This window comes from Alligator mississippiensis, chromosome 1 (genome assembly GCF_030867095.1).
Source record: "Alligator mississippiensis isolate rAllMis1 chromosome 1, rAllMis1, whole genome shotgun sequence".
In the NCBI taxonomy this organism is placed as follows: domain Eukaryota; kingdom Metazoa; phylum Chordata; order Crocodylia; family Alligatoridae; genus Alligator; species Alligator mississippiensis.
Genome location: NC_081824.1, coordinates 310,733,970 through 310,752,932, shown reverse-complemented (window position 1 = coordinate 310,752,932; position 18,963 = coordinate 310,733,970). Strand labels below are relative to the sequence as shown.

General features: G+C 40.7%; 1 protein-coding gene across 14 annotated transcripts in view; it reads right to left on the bottom strand.

Moving 5' to 3' along the window:
* The window catches only part of DMD (dystrophin), a 2,172,325-nt gene that overhangs the window by 18,584 nt on the left and 2,134,778 nt on the right, over positions 1-18,963 (bottom strand). For all 14 annotated transcript variants that reach the window (XM_059720821.1, XM_059720816.1, XM_059720817.1 and 11 more), the window contains 3 exons: positions 13,965-14,208; positions 13,546-13,669; positions 6,164-6,256 (listed from right to left, as the gene is read on the bottom strand). In XM_059720821.1, coding sequence (XP_059576804.1) covers positions 6,164-6,256; positions 13,546-13,669; positions 13,965-14,208 — 461 coding nt within the window. The remainder of the gene's footprint in view (positions 1-6,163; positions 6,257-13,545; positions 13,670-13,964; positions 14,209-18,963) is intronic.

The following is an 18,963-nucleotide window of genomic DNA, read 5'->3' as shown; positions in this document are numbered from 1 at the left end:
GAAGTGTTCAAACAGTAAGGCAGGGCACTTTGCTGCCAAATTAATGAAAATGATTCCAGTGCTGTAAGTGGGGAATTATCTGTAAAATATATTAATAGCCATGACTGAAAAAAGCATGTGTACACAAGAAAACAAGGTTAAAAAAATAAAAGTGGACTTGTAAATGATACATTTATTTTCAAGGCTCTTTTTGATCTATTATTCTGGGCTCACCATAACTCTCTTAATTAAGCTACACAGTAAAGGACTGTGGCACATTAATCATACTTAATTTTAGCATAAAAAGTCTTTTTAAGTTCTGTCTAGGGTTTTTGTTCTTTCATTTAAGAACTAATATGAATACCATCTCCTTGCCCCTATTGAAGCCCCAGATCTTGCACTCTTGAAAGTCAATGGGGCCTTCGTCACTGGCTTCAATTAACTGAGGATTAGGTATAGACTTGCTTTTTTTGGTTCATTCACAAATACCATTTGCAAGCCATGACCACTGAACATATTTAAAATGAGATGTAGCTAAGTACATGGTAGTTTCATCATCCACAGAACTGCATTTGTCCCTTATTTTTTAAATCACATACTACTATTCTCTATCAAGCCAAGCGCTCTATTTATACTCCCTGAAGACTTTGTAATTTGTGCACAAGTACAGTGTGAAAATATTTCCCTCTGTGGCCCATTATCTAGCAGGGTTAAATAAACCACTGAGGTGGTATTTAATAGTACATTTCCACTAAATGTCAGACCTCTGGCTTTGACATCTGTTTTGAGTTAGCATAGCAGCTGTCTGAAACAGCTGCAGCAGTTGTGAATTTGCTGAGAGCAGCACAGTAAAGGGGGTATGGATGGGAAACCTTAAAGATTAAAAGGATAGGAAAATTCCTTAAGGAAAGCAATCATCAGGTACTCAGCAGAAATTCCCACTGCAGAAATTAAACTGCTTTCAGCACCAAACGTTGGCTCTGCAAGGGGCGTGGAGGTCCTTCTGTGATGCTTAAAAATCTGCCAAGAACTATGAAAGGTTAAATTAAAAAAAGAAAAATGTTATAACCAGGTATGCAAGGATATTATCTGCTTTGTCCAAAGTTGTCTTGCTAAGGCCTGAAGCTTTCATAATTTGCTACAAGCTGCAAACTCCTTGAAAATGAAGGTGCTGGAGTTAATTAAAAATCAATGATAAATTCTGATGCCCTTCTGAACACGACTACTAACAGAAGATAGGAATGGAAAAGGCATAACAAAAAAATGAGTTCATCTTCCTGACACTGAGGATTAATTCCCGTTATACATTTCCATTTAAGCCTCAAATAACATCTTTCACTATATCCTTTGGGAGACTATTTCTCCGCCTTGCAGGTTCTCACCCTCAGGATGTTTTTTCCTGATATTTAGGCTAAATTTTCTATTTTTAAATGTTATCCCATGATTCCGTGCACCCCACCATGTAGATTTGCTTTCTTCTTTGTGTCAAAAGACTTCATATATTCCCAGACAGTTGTGTCTACCTCTATTATTGCTCGTTCGGTCCTTTTAATCTTGCCTCATAAATCAATCCCCCCTCGGCCCACATTCTGAGCTCCCTCTGGTTTGTTGGTATTTTTCTGGTAGTGTGGGATGCAAATGGAATACAGCCTTCCAGATTCTGCCGTGTACAAGAGGATTAGTGCCTCACTCCTTTGTGACATGATGAGTTTGTGTATTCAGCTTAAAATTAAACTGGCCTATTTTTGCAGCTCCTAGCTCACTGCAGACATGCATTTTATTCACTGCCCATTAACAGCCCTAGGTCTTTTTCAACATTACTCTCTCCCAAGTTTCTCCATGCCATTCCACACAAATTTCAGTTTGGATTTCTTTTTCCTCCTGAACAAATCTCTTTTTTTCCAGTTTGCAAACTCAAAAGGTTTCCTCATAGTCCCTATTCATTGAGACTTGCAGCTCCTCCAAATGTTTTCTAAATTGGGCTCAGAGAGGTTTTCCTCCTTCTTCCAGGTCATCAGTGAAGATTTAAATACAATCAATCCTAACCCCAATCACCATGGAAGCTTTTAAAAGCCCTCTCTCAGCACCCTCATTGTTTAAATTCTTTAACAATTTTCATTACACATGGCATCTCCTAGCTAAGCCAGACAAAACTTATCTTTTAATTTGTATATCATGACATACAATATAAAATATTTTTTCTAAATTCCAGCTATGAAAGCTGCTACATTTCCTCTTCTCTGAGTTTTATAATTCTAGTAAAAATGATCAAATGACAAAATGTATCCTTTATAAACTTGTTCTGCTTACTGCTTAGAGTTCTGTTACTCTAGTTCTATTACTGTGAGGCTCATTAAAAAATGAAAGAAAATAATGCTTCCACACCTTTCAGTCCAAATATACAGCTTTGTTGCCAGAGTGCTTCACACACCATTAATTCTCACAAGGCCCCTCTTTCATGTTGGTACGTATTATTGTGCCCATGTTACACATGGGAAAAGTGAGGCATAGACTTGTCAAGTGCCTTGCACAGGGTCACACATCTCAGTGGCCGAATACCTCATGATTCAAGAGTGAGACCACTTAACCATGTTTTCCTCTCTCCTGTCTGCAAATTCAGGGATCACAAACAGGAATCCAGACGGATCTGATGTTGCAGAGCAATTAGTGTTCTGAATGGGGCTGCTGCGGATGTGTCTGTGGAATGTGAACCCGGCTGAACAATATTTAAGGGTTAGCATTGAAAAAGAATTAATAGTAACTAAAAATATCTAAATGAAAATGTCAGATGCATCTCACAACCTCTGAAAATCCAGGGATATAGGCTGTGTGGCAAGGTAGCTCATTCAAGACACAGACTATCTTATTGTGGAGGGTAAGCCTCATTACTCGTCAACCAATAAAAAAAAACAACCTTACCCAGCATGAAAATGAGTTTAAGCATAGCTAGGGAAACAGAGGAGTCTGAATGAGACTTCCTTGCTCTTTCAGTTTGGGCCACCTCATTCTATATGCCAAGGGCATATCCCAGGAAGCCTACTGGCAGCATATAAAATGCAACTGTGTGTGAAACATGCCTGTGTCTTATGGTGAGACTTTTCCTACTTCCTGGCTGCAACTGTTTTCCAGGAAGCTCCATTAGCTCTAGTTAGTTTCATTTAGTGGAAGGGAAGAAGTAGGGAAAATTTTGAGCCTCATGGATCCTCTTTTTTTCCTAATAGACTTCCAAAACAAAGTAGTCAGCATGGGGATATTTTAGGTAATAAGGAGTGGGAAGAAAGAACTTTGTGTTAGGAAATTTGGTAATGGGACTGCAGAGGTTGTGCTGTACGTGCTCTGAGCATTCCTGATATAATTTCTGAGAGACTGATCATCTATGGCTTTGCCTCTTGAAGAAGGTGGCAGCTTGCAACTAGTAATAGCATCCTTGGCTTCACAGCCAGGGAAATGCACACAGTCCTTTTAAGTTGGACAGACTGGAGGAAATTTAAAATGATTTCAGAGTGGTACACTTACGCTGATGTGCTACATGTACAAGTTCATGGCACGTTTAACTCTTTGACTCAGTCTTTAGCATCAAACTGCTAGTTAAACATCTATATTCTAGTTTATATGTCTATGGCTTAGCAGGAGATCTGCCCCAGATATTTTCTTTTTTTTCATTTGTAATATTTTTATCTGCAATCTCTTTTAGAGCATCGCGTAATACAGGGCAGTCAAACTCATCTGGTCCCATGGACGCAACATTGGTCCATGCACCAGATGAACAGCACAGGGCTGGCCCTGGGGGCCAGATCAGTCCAACACACCTTCCCTGCCAACATACCAGATCCAGTCACCATGGGAAATGTTTTGGGACTGTGCTGCATATGGCACCTGCTACAGCCCAGCCTGGAGTGGGTACTGCATGCAGCACAGGTTGGGGAGCAGGTGGGTCCTGGATCTGGGACGTGGGGGTCACTCACACTACAAGTGGCATGCCTTGGACCAACCCTGTGCACAGGGCCTGTGACATGTTGCACATGTGCCTGCACTGTACATGGCGCCCAAGCAGGGCCAGTCCAGGACACCCTTCCTCCACTAGTGTGCCTGCTCTGGCAGGTCTGCAACTGCGCCGCACACAGCATCTGCTCCAGGACCCACACTGCATGTGATGCCTGTCTCAGACCAGTTTGAGTGAAGGCTGCCTGTGCCTCATGTCTCATGGCCAGCCCTGGACTGATCCGGCAAGGGAAGCTGGATTTGGCATGTTGATGAGAGTCTTGGACTGGTCCTGCATGGGTGCAACATGCAGCACTGGTTCCAAAGTAGACACTGTGCCTTGGGCCCTGTGTCTAGGACCTGTCTCTGGTGGATGCTGCATTTGATGTGTGGGTCAACTGGAGATCAGGGGTCCAAATAATGTGGCTCCACAAGCCATATCTTTGAACCCCCTGGCATAATACATTTCTAAGGCAGTTACTGACAGAAGAAACCATTCTACACCGATGTATGCACACATTTGGCAGCACTGGGATACAAACATAAACATTTGCTTTTTGTAATTAAATATGAGTGACTATATTACAAAATACAGAATCTCACTGCTTACAAAAGGCTCCCTACAGTGTTTATACGATGTCAGTTATATTTGGGAAGTCTTGTTTCATTTACAGAGATAAAAAAAAAATAAAACCCTATTTACTTGCAGTCAGTACAGATTGGTATCTAAAGTGTTGTAGCTATTTCTCACGTGAAGTGAAGCAAAATAACTACTCTGCATTAAACACCTCCAGAATTATTGACTTTTAACATTGTGACCACCGTAGTCAAAGTCATGTTTGTATTTAGGAAAGGAACATTATTTTTAATGTCATCAGCTCTGATTAGGAATTTAAGTAAAATAAAGATGGAGCAAATGCGTAAACCTGAGTACCTAAAGCTAGACTCCTAAATGAATATGTAGGACACTTAAATGTCATATATGTTGAGAAGTGCTACACACTTACAAAACCTACTGACACCGGTGGGAGCTGCATGTTCTCAGCAATTTTAAAAAGCAGAACACTTTCTTTTAGGTGCCTAACTATGGATTTTGATTCCAACACCCTTCCCATATTTCCTCTGTCTGATGGCTAAATTAAAGGTGTACAGTACCCAAGTGACTATACAGTGAAGAAGACAAACTTAGGTAAAAATATCTGATTTTCTTGGATAATTTTTTCTAAGCTATTCCTGTAATTTAATCTATTTCTATTATTCATTTGCCCATTAATTTCTCCAGCCTGTCTTCAATTTTTACTTGTATCATCAGAACACTTTTGGTGGGCTGGACTTCCTTTGAAATCAAAGGATAGAAAAACAGCTAAACTCCACAGAAAGGAGAGCATGGCACAAAGGGTGGCTTGGGAAAAAAAATCAGACATATCCTGTGGGGAAAAAAATCCAGTTGAGCCAGGGATTGCACAAAGTCTAGGTACCACGAAGGCAATGACAAAATGACACAGGAATTATGTGGGCCCTCTGAAGTTACTAGGAAGTGTCCCATCTCCAGTTTTGAATACAACAGCAGGATGTTTTATCCTGACTTAGAAAAAAGACATTTCTTTTAAAAAGGCTTTGAAAACCATCATTCAAATAATGCATGTGCTTATCTTCAGCAAATAAAAGAGGTGAACTTTTATTGAAATGAGACATTGAAATAGGTACAGTTGTCTCTGTACAAACATACTCCCCACTTGCATGGCACAAACTAGCCACCAACTTGTTTTGTTTCCTTTCTAACTCAAATGTCATGAGTTTGAAAGTTCTGCTTTACATTTTAATATGATTGGGTTCACATTCCTCTCAGAAAAGAGGAAAGAAAAAATAAAACTCTAAAAAAAGGGAAGAGAGGAAAATTCTAAGGAAAGAAATACAGCGTGTGAATTGTTACTGTGGCCCTATCATTGGCGTAGGTGTAGGGGAAATTGTTATTTTATTCTGTGTAGGTAACACAGGTTTACTTTGTAGCCTTTAAAACAAACATACAGACCTCAAATCAGACTCAGGGAAAAAAACAGGGACAGAAGCAGGTGTTTCTGTCATTTACATAAACATGCGTGCACTTGCACGCAATCTGTTAAAATATCATCAAACTGAGTGATCTTTAATGAAATCTATCTTTTTAACTACTGATATATGCTTTTGAGTGCTGAAAGCTTACCTCTTGTACTTGGGAAGGAATTGTTAAGCTGTTCCATCACCTCCTCCAAACCTGTGCTTGTGTCCTGGGGAGGATTGAGCAGGTCATCCTCACCTGAAAAACAAATCCAAATCAGAATATTTAAGTCACTTAAAAATACCTGGTAAACAGATCATCTTGAAGGCTATTTCTTCATGTACCTAAGGGCAAAGTTACATGTTATACTTAAACCATACTAAGGATACTTAAAATGTGAGTGCCTGCACATTAAAGCTCGCTAATTTGTGCTAAGTGCCCTCTGAGTTTCTCAAAGTTATGCCACTTCTGGCAAGGGTTAACTCTGGACCATGCTACTTAGCTTATGTTAGGGTAACATCTGTCTGCTCCATGGTGATAAAATAAATGATTTGCAGTCTTCCAGTATCCCAATCTGCACTGCTTAAAGCCTCCTTCCCTACCACCCAGAGCAGAGACAGGGCACAGGTATCCCGGCACCTAGCCACACCTCCGTTTGTCAGACCTCTAGTGACAAGTCAGAGTTGTGCAGGCAAGAAACAGTATAACCCTTAATGTGCAATTACTCATAGCACGTTCTAATATTAACACTGCTTAACATTCGACAGATTTAGTATGTCTAAATGTAATGTGCAACTTCACCCTAACCTGAAGCTGAGCACTTGAAATAAATCTTTCTGGATAATATCCAATCTAAATTTTAAATGTTATCAGTAATCATATTCCTTTCATTTTTCTTTTTAACAAATTCATGTAAATTCAATTAAATTAATTAAAAACAATGAAAGGATAACCTGCTCTCGGGGAAAATGTCTAGTAAGGGTAGTGAGTCCAGCCAAATGATGGTCCCTCTTTCAGCTGCTTTCATTCCATTACTGGGACCAAATGTTACTGCTGTGATAGTGCGGTCTGAGTAGCTGTCTAATGGTGCTGAATTCATTTTAACAATGTGTTGCCTACCAGAGTAAATCAGAACTAACTGAAATACTCATCTGCATCAGTATTAATATTTCTGACAGTTTAATTGCATGAGATTGGAGCTTCAGGAACATTCAATTGTACTGTAGAAGGTTTTAGCAGCAGTTTAACAAAGCAAAATACATTTGTCCCTTTGAATAATTTCTGTAACCTGATTATAAGGGAGAAGCTTAATGGGAGTTTTAATACATTTCATTTTCACAGGTAACTTTACATTTTCTGATGTCTTCACAGAATCAAAAGCCATCTGCCCAATTGTACACCAAAGGAGGGTACTTTTGCTAGTTTTTAATCTAGCTACTAATAACAGTAAAGTGCTTCAAAAGCATGGTTTTTAAAAGGGGAATAAACCTGGAGGATACTCAGCGAGTGAGATTCACTCTCTTTTATTTGTCTCTTCTAATCCCCCATTAAGACGCAAAAGCTGCTTTGCCATCTGTAACAAGCATCTAAAGGTGCATCATAATTTTGAAAATGACTTGATGAGCCTTTGTCCTCTAATGCACAGTCCCCTGTTGTTAGTGATGAATATACAATGTGTCTTAACAATCAGCTTGAAAAACCAATGCAACCTAAACAATGTTAATGCTAGCAAAAATTCAATTTTTTATATTCCACGTTACTGAATTTTCTAATACAAGAGACAAGATAAAATCCAACTTTTACAAGATTGCTCATACTCTCTACTCTCAGGATTAGCCCATGTCTGCACTTTGAGGCAGCAGGGCTCATTTTCACATCAAATGTTGCCTTGTTAGAGGTGCCATCATTGGAAAATTTAGCAAAACTAAAATAATTTTTTTCAACCTCTGGCAGAGATCAAAATGGATATTCAGAGCCAGATATTGCCACCCATACTCAAGCACTGTACTTCTTCAACCCAGATAATGAGGTCAGAACTTTTAAAAATCCAAAGATTAGGGAATAACTGTTGTCTTGGTCAACGTTATTTTCCCAATAAAGGCAGGCACTAGGGTCCACAGAATAATGAGCACAGATATGAGCTCAGCTATGTTTGTCCTCTTGGTCAAAACTCCTATGTTCAATGCTAACTGGCTAAGAAAAGATTACTTAAAATTTACATACATTTAAATAAACCGTTGAGACAGGACATCACACAAATAGCCATAACAAAAACTCAACCCAAACCATTGCTGGAACTGGTACCATGCTGGTAGAACAGTATCTTACAGCATGCTTAGAAGGGCTACTGGTACATTGAGCTGGGAAATAAGTTTGCAAATCATATAATGCTTAGCAAAAATATTCTCTAAGAAATGCTCCCTTACTAATCACTATCACAAAGAAACTCTTAGCTGAACTGTTTCAGGTGGCCTCAACTACTACAATATGGAAAGGAGAGAAGCAAAAGGTTGGGACTCTAATACCTGACAGACAAAACCAATGCCTTCAAGTCTCACTTAGGAGTCAGTTTATCACCAGGGCAGATCAAAAACTAGAGGTGTAATGCGCTCTGATATGCAAGCCTATTTCATGTGCAGATTTCTGCATTTTGGAAGCATTTCGACATTACAGCTCTGGGGAGAACAGAGCGCTGTAATCTAACTTTAAGACTACAACGATAATTTACAAAGATAACTGTAGCAGGATTTAACCCAAAAAAGAAGTCCTTCTTACCAAGGGAAGATGATAAGTAGCTACCATTACGCAAATCGGTGCTCTGAAAAAGAGAGGTGGAACACACCTTTTGTATGAACAGTATTATCTAAAACTAGATTTTGATTTAGGCTAGAGAAGTTTCTTTCTCAGCATCCTCTCATTATTTTTGTTCTGTTTTGAATTGCATTTCAAAAGCAGACAGCCTCATAGCCTCAAATCTTCTGGGATGGGAAAGAAGAAAACATGACAAACATTATCAGTTAAGAACATTTCATATTAGCATGGCTCATAAGACTGTGTGATCTCTGTCACATAACACTGTGACACTACTTCATTACTGGGTCTCATTGCCTAGGGACAGAAGTTACACATAAACTGGTTTAAGTGAGCAGAAACTGGTTTAAACCTGTAACAAAACAGAAGCTCAGTGCACATAAACCAGTTTCAAAATGGCCGAAACTGGGTTAGGATAAACATGGTTGAATGTAGTATCAGACTTAAATGATTTGTGTCAAACTGGTTTACAGAACTTCTGTCCTAGATCCCTTCCTCCCCTCCCAGAGTCCCCCAGCAGCCCAGCATGCTTTTCAGTCCTGGGCTGGGCAGGGCTGTGCTGTCTGCTACAGCGAGTAGGGTTGGCCCCGCCCCTCTACTCTCTAGGCAGAGTAGGGGCAGGGGCATGGTAGGATGCCACCCCAGCATGGCCCCCTGAGGCAAAGGGGACAAGAAGGGAGCCTTATTTCCTCCTCTCTCCCCTCAGGACCCCAGCTGGGGCCTGCCTGGCCAGGCTACAGCAGCCCCTGTCAGAGCCCCTCCCCACTTACTGCTCCAGCGGCAGCAGCGGGGGCACGACCAGATGCCAGCTGGCATAGTTAAGTGGGCAGGGAGGAGGTTTATTGCCTCCTTGCTGTTCCTTTAACAACTGCATATCAAACCACTGCCTGCACAGCAAAGGTAACTAGCACCTTGTTAAAATGTTAATCCAAGAGCTATTGAGATTCCAGTATGGGACTAACAACTTTGGCTGTTTCTGTTATTAACCCACCTACCTAGCAGCATGCGTTTTCCTATCCCTTTGTCTTCCAAGCTTCCTCTCATTTACCTCTTCACAGACTTCTTGTTTTCTTTAGCTTCTTTTCTACCGTGGAGAACTCATAGCATCAGCAGAATCTCACACTGCCTGAAGAAGGGTGTCTATGCCCGGAAGCTTTCAAAGAACCTTTTTCCAAGTACAGTAAAAGCTGCGCTATTCGGCATCTTACAAGCCGGCATGCTCCACTAACCAGCATGCTGGCTTGTAAGATAAAGTGAAACTGGAAGTGCCCATCGCAACACTTCTGGTTTCTCTGAGCCCCCATGGCCCGGGGGCATAACAGGCTGTGCGAGGCCTGCCTCCCCGATGCGGCGGGAGGGGCGGTGATGACACCTGCCTTTTTGTATCCAGAGACTTATTGGAGGAAGGGACAAGATAGGACCCTTCTTAAGGAGAAGACACCACCCCCTCCCACCTCTGGCAGAGACTAAAGTAAGCAGTTGACAAGAGGAGGGGAGGGGGCAGGATTTCCCCAAGCTCCCCCAAGCCATGGGGGAGGGGAAAGAGGCTGGGGAACCAGGCTTGCCCCTGCCACACGTGGAAGGACATGTGTTTGGTTCCCCGAGGACAAAGTAGAGGCGGAGCACCTTGTGCCGCCACTTCTTGTTCCCAGGGAACGTCTGTGCCACATGTGCTTTGGTGCACAGCAAGTTGCCCCAACTGGGGTAGGGAAGGCTGATGCCAGCACTGGGCTGGCCCCAGGACCATTACCTGGGCTTGTGGGGGCCTCCTGGGGCTGAAGCTACAGTGATTCTGCCATGTGCAGCCAGGTTGGAAGCGGAGCATGGCTCCGGGTGGCCTGGCTCCGCTTTTCAACAACACGTGCTGGCCGAACATGCATTGCTCCATTTTTTTTTACTCCTAGGTATCCACGGGTCAAAAAAACCTACAGAAAAAAACCCGGCGCAGCACACACTTGGGCAGCGCGCCCTTGCAGCACGGAGAGCACAGGACTGCGCGGTATGTGGTGCTGCAAATGTGTTTACAGTGTCACATACTGCATGGCTGTGCTTGTCTGGATGTGCCCTATGAGTGCAGAACCTAGCCCTGCAAGACCAGACTGAGCGGTGGGAGGTGTTGGTAAAGACCTGGCACAATCATCACATGTATGTGAGGAGATGGAGCTAAGGGAACAGAAGAGGGTCCCAGGTGGCTTGAGGGTTGCAGACAGCTTGACCAAAGGATGCAGAGAGGTACATTTACATTATAAAGCAGAACGTATAAAAGATGGGAATACTTTCCTGAATACCTGGCTGTAAGGAGACACTCCACCCTCAGGATTACGTAAGATTTATGCAAGGCTGTCTTGTCTTTTTGGTTTATTATAGTCCATTTCAAGTTAGACTAAGCTGTGTACACTCTCATTGTGTTTTACTGGGCTGTATCTTAGCATAGGCAAGAGTTTTTGGTTGTTCTTAAGTTGTGTGCTTGAGGTTGCAAATTGCTGTTTTCAATATACTCTTGCTTCAGAGAAAGGATGTTTTCCTTCCCCCCCAACCCCAGCTGGTGTCCCATGTGGGCCAGGGATAGGGTGGCCATCATAAAAGACATCCCGGTTTTCTGCTACTCTGTCCTCTATTGATATGAAACCTGATGCCTTTATGTCCTCTACTTTTCTCTTCAAGAGAAAAATAGAGGACATAAAGGTGTCTTGTTTGGTATCAATAAAGGACAGAGGACAACCGGACTGTACTTTATGATGGCCACCCTGGCCTGGGAAGGGATTTAAACCCCCACCCTACAGCAGGCTACCTCAGACTGGTGCTTGACCATGCCTGCTCTGCTCCAGCAGGGAGGGGTGAGGGCCTTTTTGGAGGGCTTTCTCTCCTCCCCTTTGGCTGTGGCTGGCAGGTGTGCTGTAGCGCCCCTGGCTTCTGGCATTTCCTGATTCAAAAGTGAACATTTGTCCATTTGTTAATTAGTTCAATCTGCACAGCTTGGACTAACCTGCAAAGACTGAATCAATTCAGCCTTGGGCTTTTTGACTGTCTGTACCTAGCCATTATGATTATACTGAAATCAATTAAATGTTTTGTGCCCTTCTAAATTTTGTTTAAAAAAGAAAAAAATAACACTCCTAACTAATTCTGGTACAACAAATTAGTTAAAATGAGCATAATTTTTTGTCATGTTTTGCACGATGAGAAGCAAATTATTTTATTTTTGGCCTAACTTATGATGTGACATAGACTTAATCATCTGTTAATAAGGAGGCTGGTAACTGCTGCATTTCTGTTTTTGTTTGCATACTTTTAAGTAATACATTTTATGGCAAAAGGGAAAAAAACATAAAAAGGAGTAATTAAGTGTGTCATGAAATGATAAGGCTTACAAAATTTAATTTCTTCGGATCACTGACCTAAATCGGTTATTATTACGCTCATAACAGATTTTCTAGTTTGTTTATGGTATAGGTGACTAAGTAAGAAAATAAGCTACCACAGAGGCCCTACAGTAAAATCCCCTATTGATCCTGACTACTCTTCTCTCACTTTTATCTTCTGTAATATTCCTATACTATGTTATCTTATACTGGTAGCATTGATATTAATACATACTATGAACTATATTAGTACGTTGAGGTAATCTAATTAAATTAATTTGTTGCAAGCGAACATCATTGCATACTAATGATGTTACTTGAAATGAATCCTTCTTCCTGGACAACAAATACTTATGTCACCTAGGAAAATTACAGAAAACTTACTATAGAGACACACAAGCAAAATTCCCAGCCATCATATACTGAATATTATTAATAAAACTTACCCTATCATATGGGTTGTAGGGTATCACCAGGGATCCTGGTTTTCTCTGATTAAAAAATCCCCAATTTTTGTTTTTAATTAGTAACCCCAAATCCACATTTTTCCATTCCAAAATGAAACACCACTAATTTTAGCGGTGTTTCATTTTAAACATGGAAATGTGGATTTGGGGTTATTTTTTTAAACTGAAAATTGGGGATTTTTTTTCTCAGAGAAAATCAGGATCCCTGTTTATCAACACATACATTTTTATAAAAGCAACCAGGTAGGTGTTGCTTGTGAGTGGCATTGCAATTCTATTTATTTAAAAATGGTATTTTAAAATAGGAAGATATCAGGTAGAAGGCAGGGTAGAGGTGTACCTTACAGTCTAATTACATCCAATGCATAAGCTTTCATGAGCAATAAATCACTTTAAACAGATGCTATGATGTTACTCATGAAAGGTTAAGCATCTTTGATTTGGTTAGTCTATGAAATACACCTCTGCTCTGCCTTTTAAGATGTTATCAACTAAAATACTAGGATGATTGCTTGTATGTTTTAAGTCTTCAGTCATAATTATTCTGTCTACAAGAAGGTCAAATTAAGTTAAATGTCCTGGCTTTTATACTCTCTTTCATATGACAAAAATGGTGTCCAGATCTTTATCTGCGTGCACTTTGGTGTTTTTGTCCATTTGGGAGCTCTTGGCCATCAGAGACATTACCAGGGATCACTGTGTGGAAGTGGCTCTCCTTGATCCTTGGCTTTTATATGTTTTACCTGGATACTTTAGGTTATCTGTGCTGCCCATTTTTTTAAAAAACAAACTCTGGATGAGCTCCGTGTTTGATGTCAAGACATCTGTGACACTACACAATGCCAAATACTTAAGCCTATAGTGTTAAGGTGATATAAAACAATCTCTGATTACAGTTTGAACTTACCCACGGTTTCGGAAGTCTGGCTGCCAACAACACGGAGAAGCATTGGCTGACTGCTATCTGACCTCTGTAAGGAGGTAGAAGGAGAGGACAGAGTTGTACCATTCACCTTGGCATCTGCCTGGGGCTGAAATATTAGAAGAAAACAAGCTGGTTATTGTATAGTTTGCATCTATCCCATGACTACACAGCCCCTTTTTATTAAATGCAGCTGTGAATTAAAAGAAGAAACAGATCACAAAAAATGCACTAATTGTGGTCTTATTTTACCACTTATCTACAGAAAGATCAACTCTTTCTCTTTTCTGGCTAGCACTTACAGATACCACTTCTAAATGGGTTACAATTATAGGTGATGTTTCAAACTATGCTTTAGAAAAATCATTTTTTCAAAATCCAAATAAAAAAGCCTAATGGCTCACCTGTTCCAGCAGTTGTCTCAGCCTGTGCAGCTGTGACTCCAGCTGTTTGTTGTGATCCTCAAGAATCTGCATCCTGGCTTCCAGGCGGCCCTTGTGCTGGCGAAGCAGCTTAGCTTCCGCAATGAGCTCAGCATCTCGGGGACTTTGCGGGGAGATAGGCATCATCTCAGGTGGGGATGGCAGTGGAGAGAGTCCTTTGTGATCATGCTGCTGCTTCAGTCGGTCATATTCTGCTTGCAGGTTTCTGTTGATATGGAAAAGGTAAAGTCTTAATATCTTCTCAAAGTAGATTAGTACAGCATCTCCCATACTATGGCTATACAATTTAGCATGCTGTAAACTGATATTATATAAGACATGCAACTGTTAAGGGTGGGCAAATGGTTTGGGCAATAATTTAAGCCTAGTTAAACCATCTGAATTTGAGTTGGCTGCAATCCTCAGGGTTTGACTTTGATTAGATGGACAAAAGGTTGCCACCTTGGATAGAGTTGTACTCAGACTGTATAGCAAAGGTCTGAAACACAAACAGCACCATTAGGATTATGGTCCACATTTGGGTACTCTAATAACAGGGCACTGAACAATGAGCTGATCAGGGAATTAAATTCAAGATTCTATTAATATTTTGATAGATGGGTGACACAGAAATGCAGGTCTAACTCTTTAGGCTACCTCAAATTTCTAACTCGTTATTATCCCATTAACTCTATATTGGATTAAATGTCCTTCAATCACTCACTTGAATAAAACATTGCATTGATTAATATCAGATATGGGGTTATACACATCCATATTAGAAAGTGCTATTCAATACCAGAAACAAGAACTCTAGATAGTGAATAATATTTTATTTTTTAAAGAACAAATTCTTAACATTCAGATGACTATCAAGCAATAAGAAGAGAGGGAGATAAAAACTAGAAGTTTGGTTACAGACAATGCAGTCTATCTTAATAACGATAACATAAAATCTTATAGTAGAAATCTTCACAGAAAGCAGGTATAATAAGCTGTATTGGGATTTTATTGCTATGATGTGCCTTTACTATATTCCAAAGAAAAAAAATGGTACCATAGGCTGACTACTTATTCCTCAGAAGTAGTGGCCTAGATATTCTTGGTTTTTAAATTCTTTACTCTATGCCCTAGCAGGGACAGATTAGAAGTTGTGAAAACAGACATCTTTTTAATACTTTTGCCAGCAAAACTAAATTCACATTGACATTTTAATCTACAGGCCAAATAACATCCTCTAAATTCTCCTATGAGTTTTATTAGACTCTGAAACTTGTAATGGCATATAACTGTGATTACAGTATGTAAGTAGTTCTGAAATGGAGCCTGTATGTGATGGTTGTATGGCATAGGATTATCCAACACAATAAAGTTGAACAGCTTCCTTAATCAAAATAGGTAGTAAGGTCAGCACTTCTTCCACAGTGAAACATATTGGCCCAAATGCAGCTTCACCTCTGAATGGACAAGTAGTCCTTATGCTGCTAATTTAGTCACATAGAGCACTTACACACATGCGGGAAGCCTGCTCCAACCCAGCACATAGGAGCAGACTCAATTAATCAAGTCTGCTGGAGGATGTAAATTGACGTGTTCTGGCAGCCTTGTGCATCCTGTGTATCAGTGGTGCAGTGCACCTCTGTGCTGAGAAAATGGCGGCAGTGTGCTTTGAAATAAAACACATTCAAAGTGCCCCGTTGCTATTTTCTCAGCGCGGGGACATGCTGTGCCACTGATACACATGATGCATGTGTGCTTTTAATTAGCACAGCTTGCTAATTAATAGCACCTGGCTTCATGTCAGAAGCACGTGTAAAAATGCCCATAAATAGTATTTAGAGCCACTTACAAGGATTTTAGATCCCACGCCCTTTCCCCTCACCCCAGAAAGGCATATAACTTTACGTAAGTCACAAAAACAAAGGTAGAAGAGAACCCTCCCACATTTTAGTCCAACCTGGTGGTTAAAGCACATGTCAAGTAAGTGGGAGACCCAAGTTCTAGGCCGCCTCACCCACTTACATCTCCTACCCTCAGCAAAATGTGTTAACCACAAAACCATTGGAAATGCAGGCCTAAGAGTGCCCTCCAACTGTAGCTGGCCCAATGGCAGCCAAGATGGGAAGATATGTGGGATACGAAAGCAAGCTTGAGAGAGTGTGACTCAGAGATGGGCGCTCCCCAAGAAGGGCAGGAACCCTGGATTTGTATTCCAGCCCCCAATGTTGTTTCCATCTTCTACATTTAGAAGTCATTGGCTAAAATGAATAGACAGCAGTGGGGGAGTTTTTGCTCCATTGTGGATAGGAACAAGGTCCAGATTCCAGGGCTCCCTCCCTTTCCATCTTACTGAGCCATACCCTCTTGCTTGCTCTCTACAGACAAACAGTTGTGCTGGTTTCAGAAGTTATATAAAACCAGTATCATTACTGACGTACTGATTTCTATGTGCTGTGTAGCTATGAACCTATTCTATGTCAGTACCAGGAAGACTCTCTACTCTCACCTGGTGCTGAGATGCATCAAGTTGTTTGTTGTACATGCTGAAGCCTTGGAAATGCACTTATACTAGCTTACTCTTACCTGAATCTGCAGGAGCAAGAGGGAACAACAGTGTCCTGTGGAAAATGCTTAGCTGGTGAAAACAGTGAATGTGGGATTCTATACTAAGATAAAGCTACTACTTTTTTTTTTCTGATGAATGGTACTGTTTCTTGGCTTCACAGTCAGCTAGTCAATAATGTGTATTAGACCCAGTTGATGTGGGCAATCTTGAGAACCTGGGACCAAAATACTTTGACAAGTGGTTAATGATGCTGGATCTTAGATACTGAACTCTATTGGGTAGGAACACTTGAACTAAGTCAATGTTTATGCTACGTATCAACCTGCTTCAAGCAAGTGGCTTATCAGAGGGATGGATCCCTGGCAGCAGGCTTAACATACCCAGATAACACCACTTATGTCAACTCACAACAACTTTAGACAAGTAGCCTACACAGTCAAGTGTGCTTAAATCTAGACACCAGACTTAGACTAGACAGTTGAGGGAAAGTTAGCACCCAACATAATAGGCCCTAGAGTACTTTATGATATGATTCAGTCAATGAGATGTCTACAATTTTGGATTTCCTGCAACTAAACTTGGTCAACTTGTCAGTATCCAAGGTGACACTGGGATGCTGGCAACATAAGAGATTTTCTCTAGCTAAAAGGTGTATAGTTCTGAATACTGGTAGCCTCATCCTATCAGCTGATTCTCATGTTCTGAGAGTGATTTCGGAACAACATGGCAAGTAATATAATTAGCACTTAGTCTATTGAACTAGGGCTAGTTCCACATATCCAGGAAAAGAAAGCTAAAAATCTTGAATAGAAGATTTTACTCTGAATGAGACTGTATTGTCTAGACTAGAGAAGAATCATAGAGTTAGAAGAGACATCAAGAGCCATCTAGTACAGCACCCTGCATAGTGGCAGGATTCTGAACTAGAACGATCCCAGACAGACATGTATATGGCATGCTATCCAGAGAGAAATAACTTATTTACTTTTCCTAGCTCTGGAGTACTGTCTCAAAAGAAATGTTGTTGCAGGCCAGGTTCCTAAGGCATTGCCCATGTCTGTCAGAATTAGACATTTGTGCTCAGAAAAAAAGAGCATATTTTAAAAGCTACAGACATAAAAAGTAAAAAGAAAAAGAGACAACAATCTTATCAAAATGAGAGTGAATGAGAAAACAGTGACAATATCTATAATCCAGCCCTACTAAACCATAATTCAGGCCAGATCACTTTATATCTGGATGTCATAGTCTAATAAAACTGACATAACTTGTCATTAGAAAATACACATATTTTAATAAAAGATGTACAAATAAGATGGAAAACTATTTTATGAACTAGGGTTGTACCTCATCTAAACATTGATAAAGTAAAATGATATGGAAAATAAACATTACATATTTGAAATCAAAACAACGGGATAATTCACTCCTGAGTTCTTGTTTACCATCGTCATTTGTGAGGTTCATTGTTTAGCAATGAAAGTCCCACTGGGCCATGTGGCTGAGAATTTTGCCCCAGAAGCATCAATAAGCATAGGAATCTGTGTAAAGTTGAAGGCTTCTTAGAAAGGCACTGGTTTGTATGACTGATAAACTGGGCAACTGCTCACTCTGGTAAACAGTAACTCTCCCTCATTCTGATATTGTGGTTTGCAAAGAGCAATCAATGTCTCAGAAGATTTATATATCTACAGCTTTTTTTTTTTTTTTTTTTAGAGATGCATTACTATAAGCACTTTCCAACTACTGGCAACTATAGGGCAGTCATTATTCATTAAGTCTGAAGAGGCACTCAGCTACATGAGGACAAAAGCAGCTTTGAGATTTGGTATGGAGGCTGTTGTACTCCCTACAACTCAGTGGAGGGGGGGAAGCCAAATATTCCAGCAGTTCAAATTTTAGAAGATATTCTACTAAGTTTTCATTATAGTAGTTAGGAAGAGGGAGACCTAAAAATAGGAAAAGCATTCTTTTTACAGAAATAGGATGGTAAAACAGACTAAAATAAAATGATAAGGAACACATTTTAAATGTTTCCTAAGTAAAATGAATAAAAAGTTTGAAAATGCTTGTAAGAAATTGTGAGGTGGTACCACTACCCAGTGACAGATCCAAAGGGTGTGCAGTGGTGCAGCTGCACCTGGCTTTGATTCCTGGTACATTCTGGCTAAGGACAGACATTCAAAAAGCTTGAATTGATTCAGTCTTTGCAGGTTAGTCTAACCTGCAGTGAATGACCTGGCTTGCAAGTGGATAGACGTTCAGCACATGCCTGCAGTGGCTCAAGCCAGAAGCCCAGGGTTGCTAGAGCAGCCCTCCCTTCCACCGGGAAGTTAAGCTGAGGCAGGGGGGAATGTGGCCAGGCCCCAGCAGGCCCACCACAGCAGCTCCCTGATAGCTGGAAGTCCTGGCACT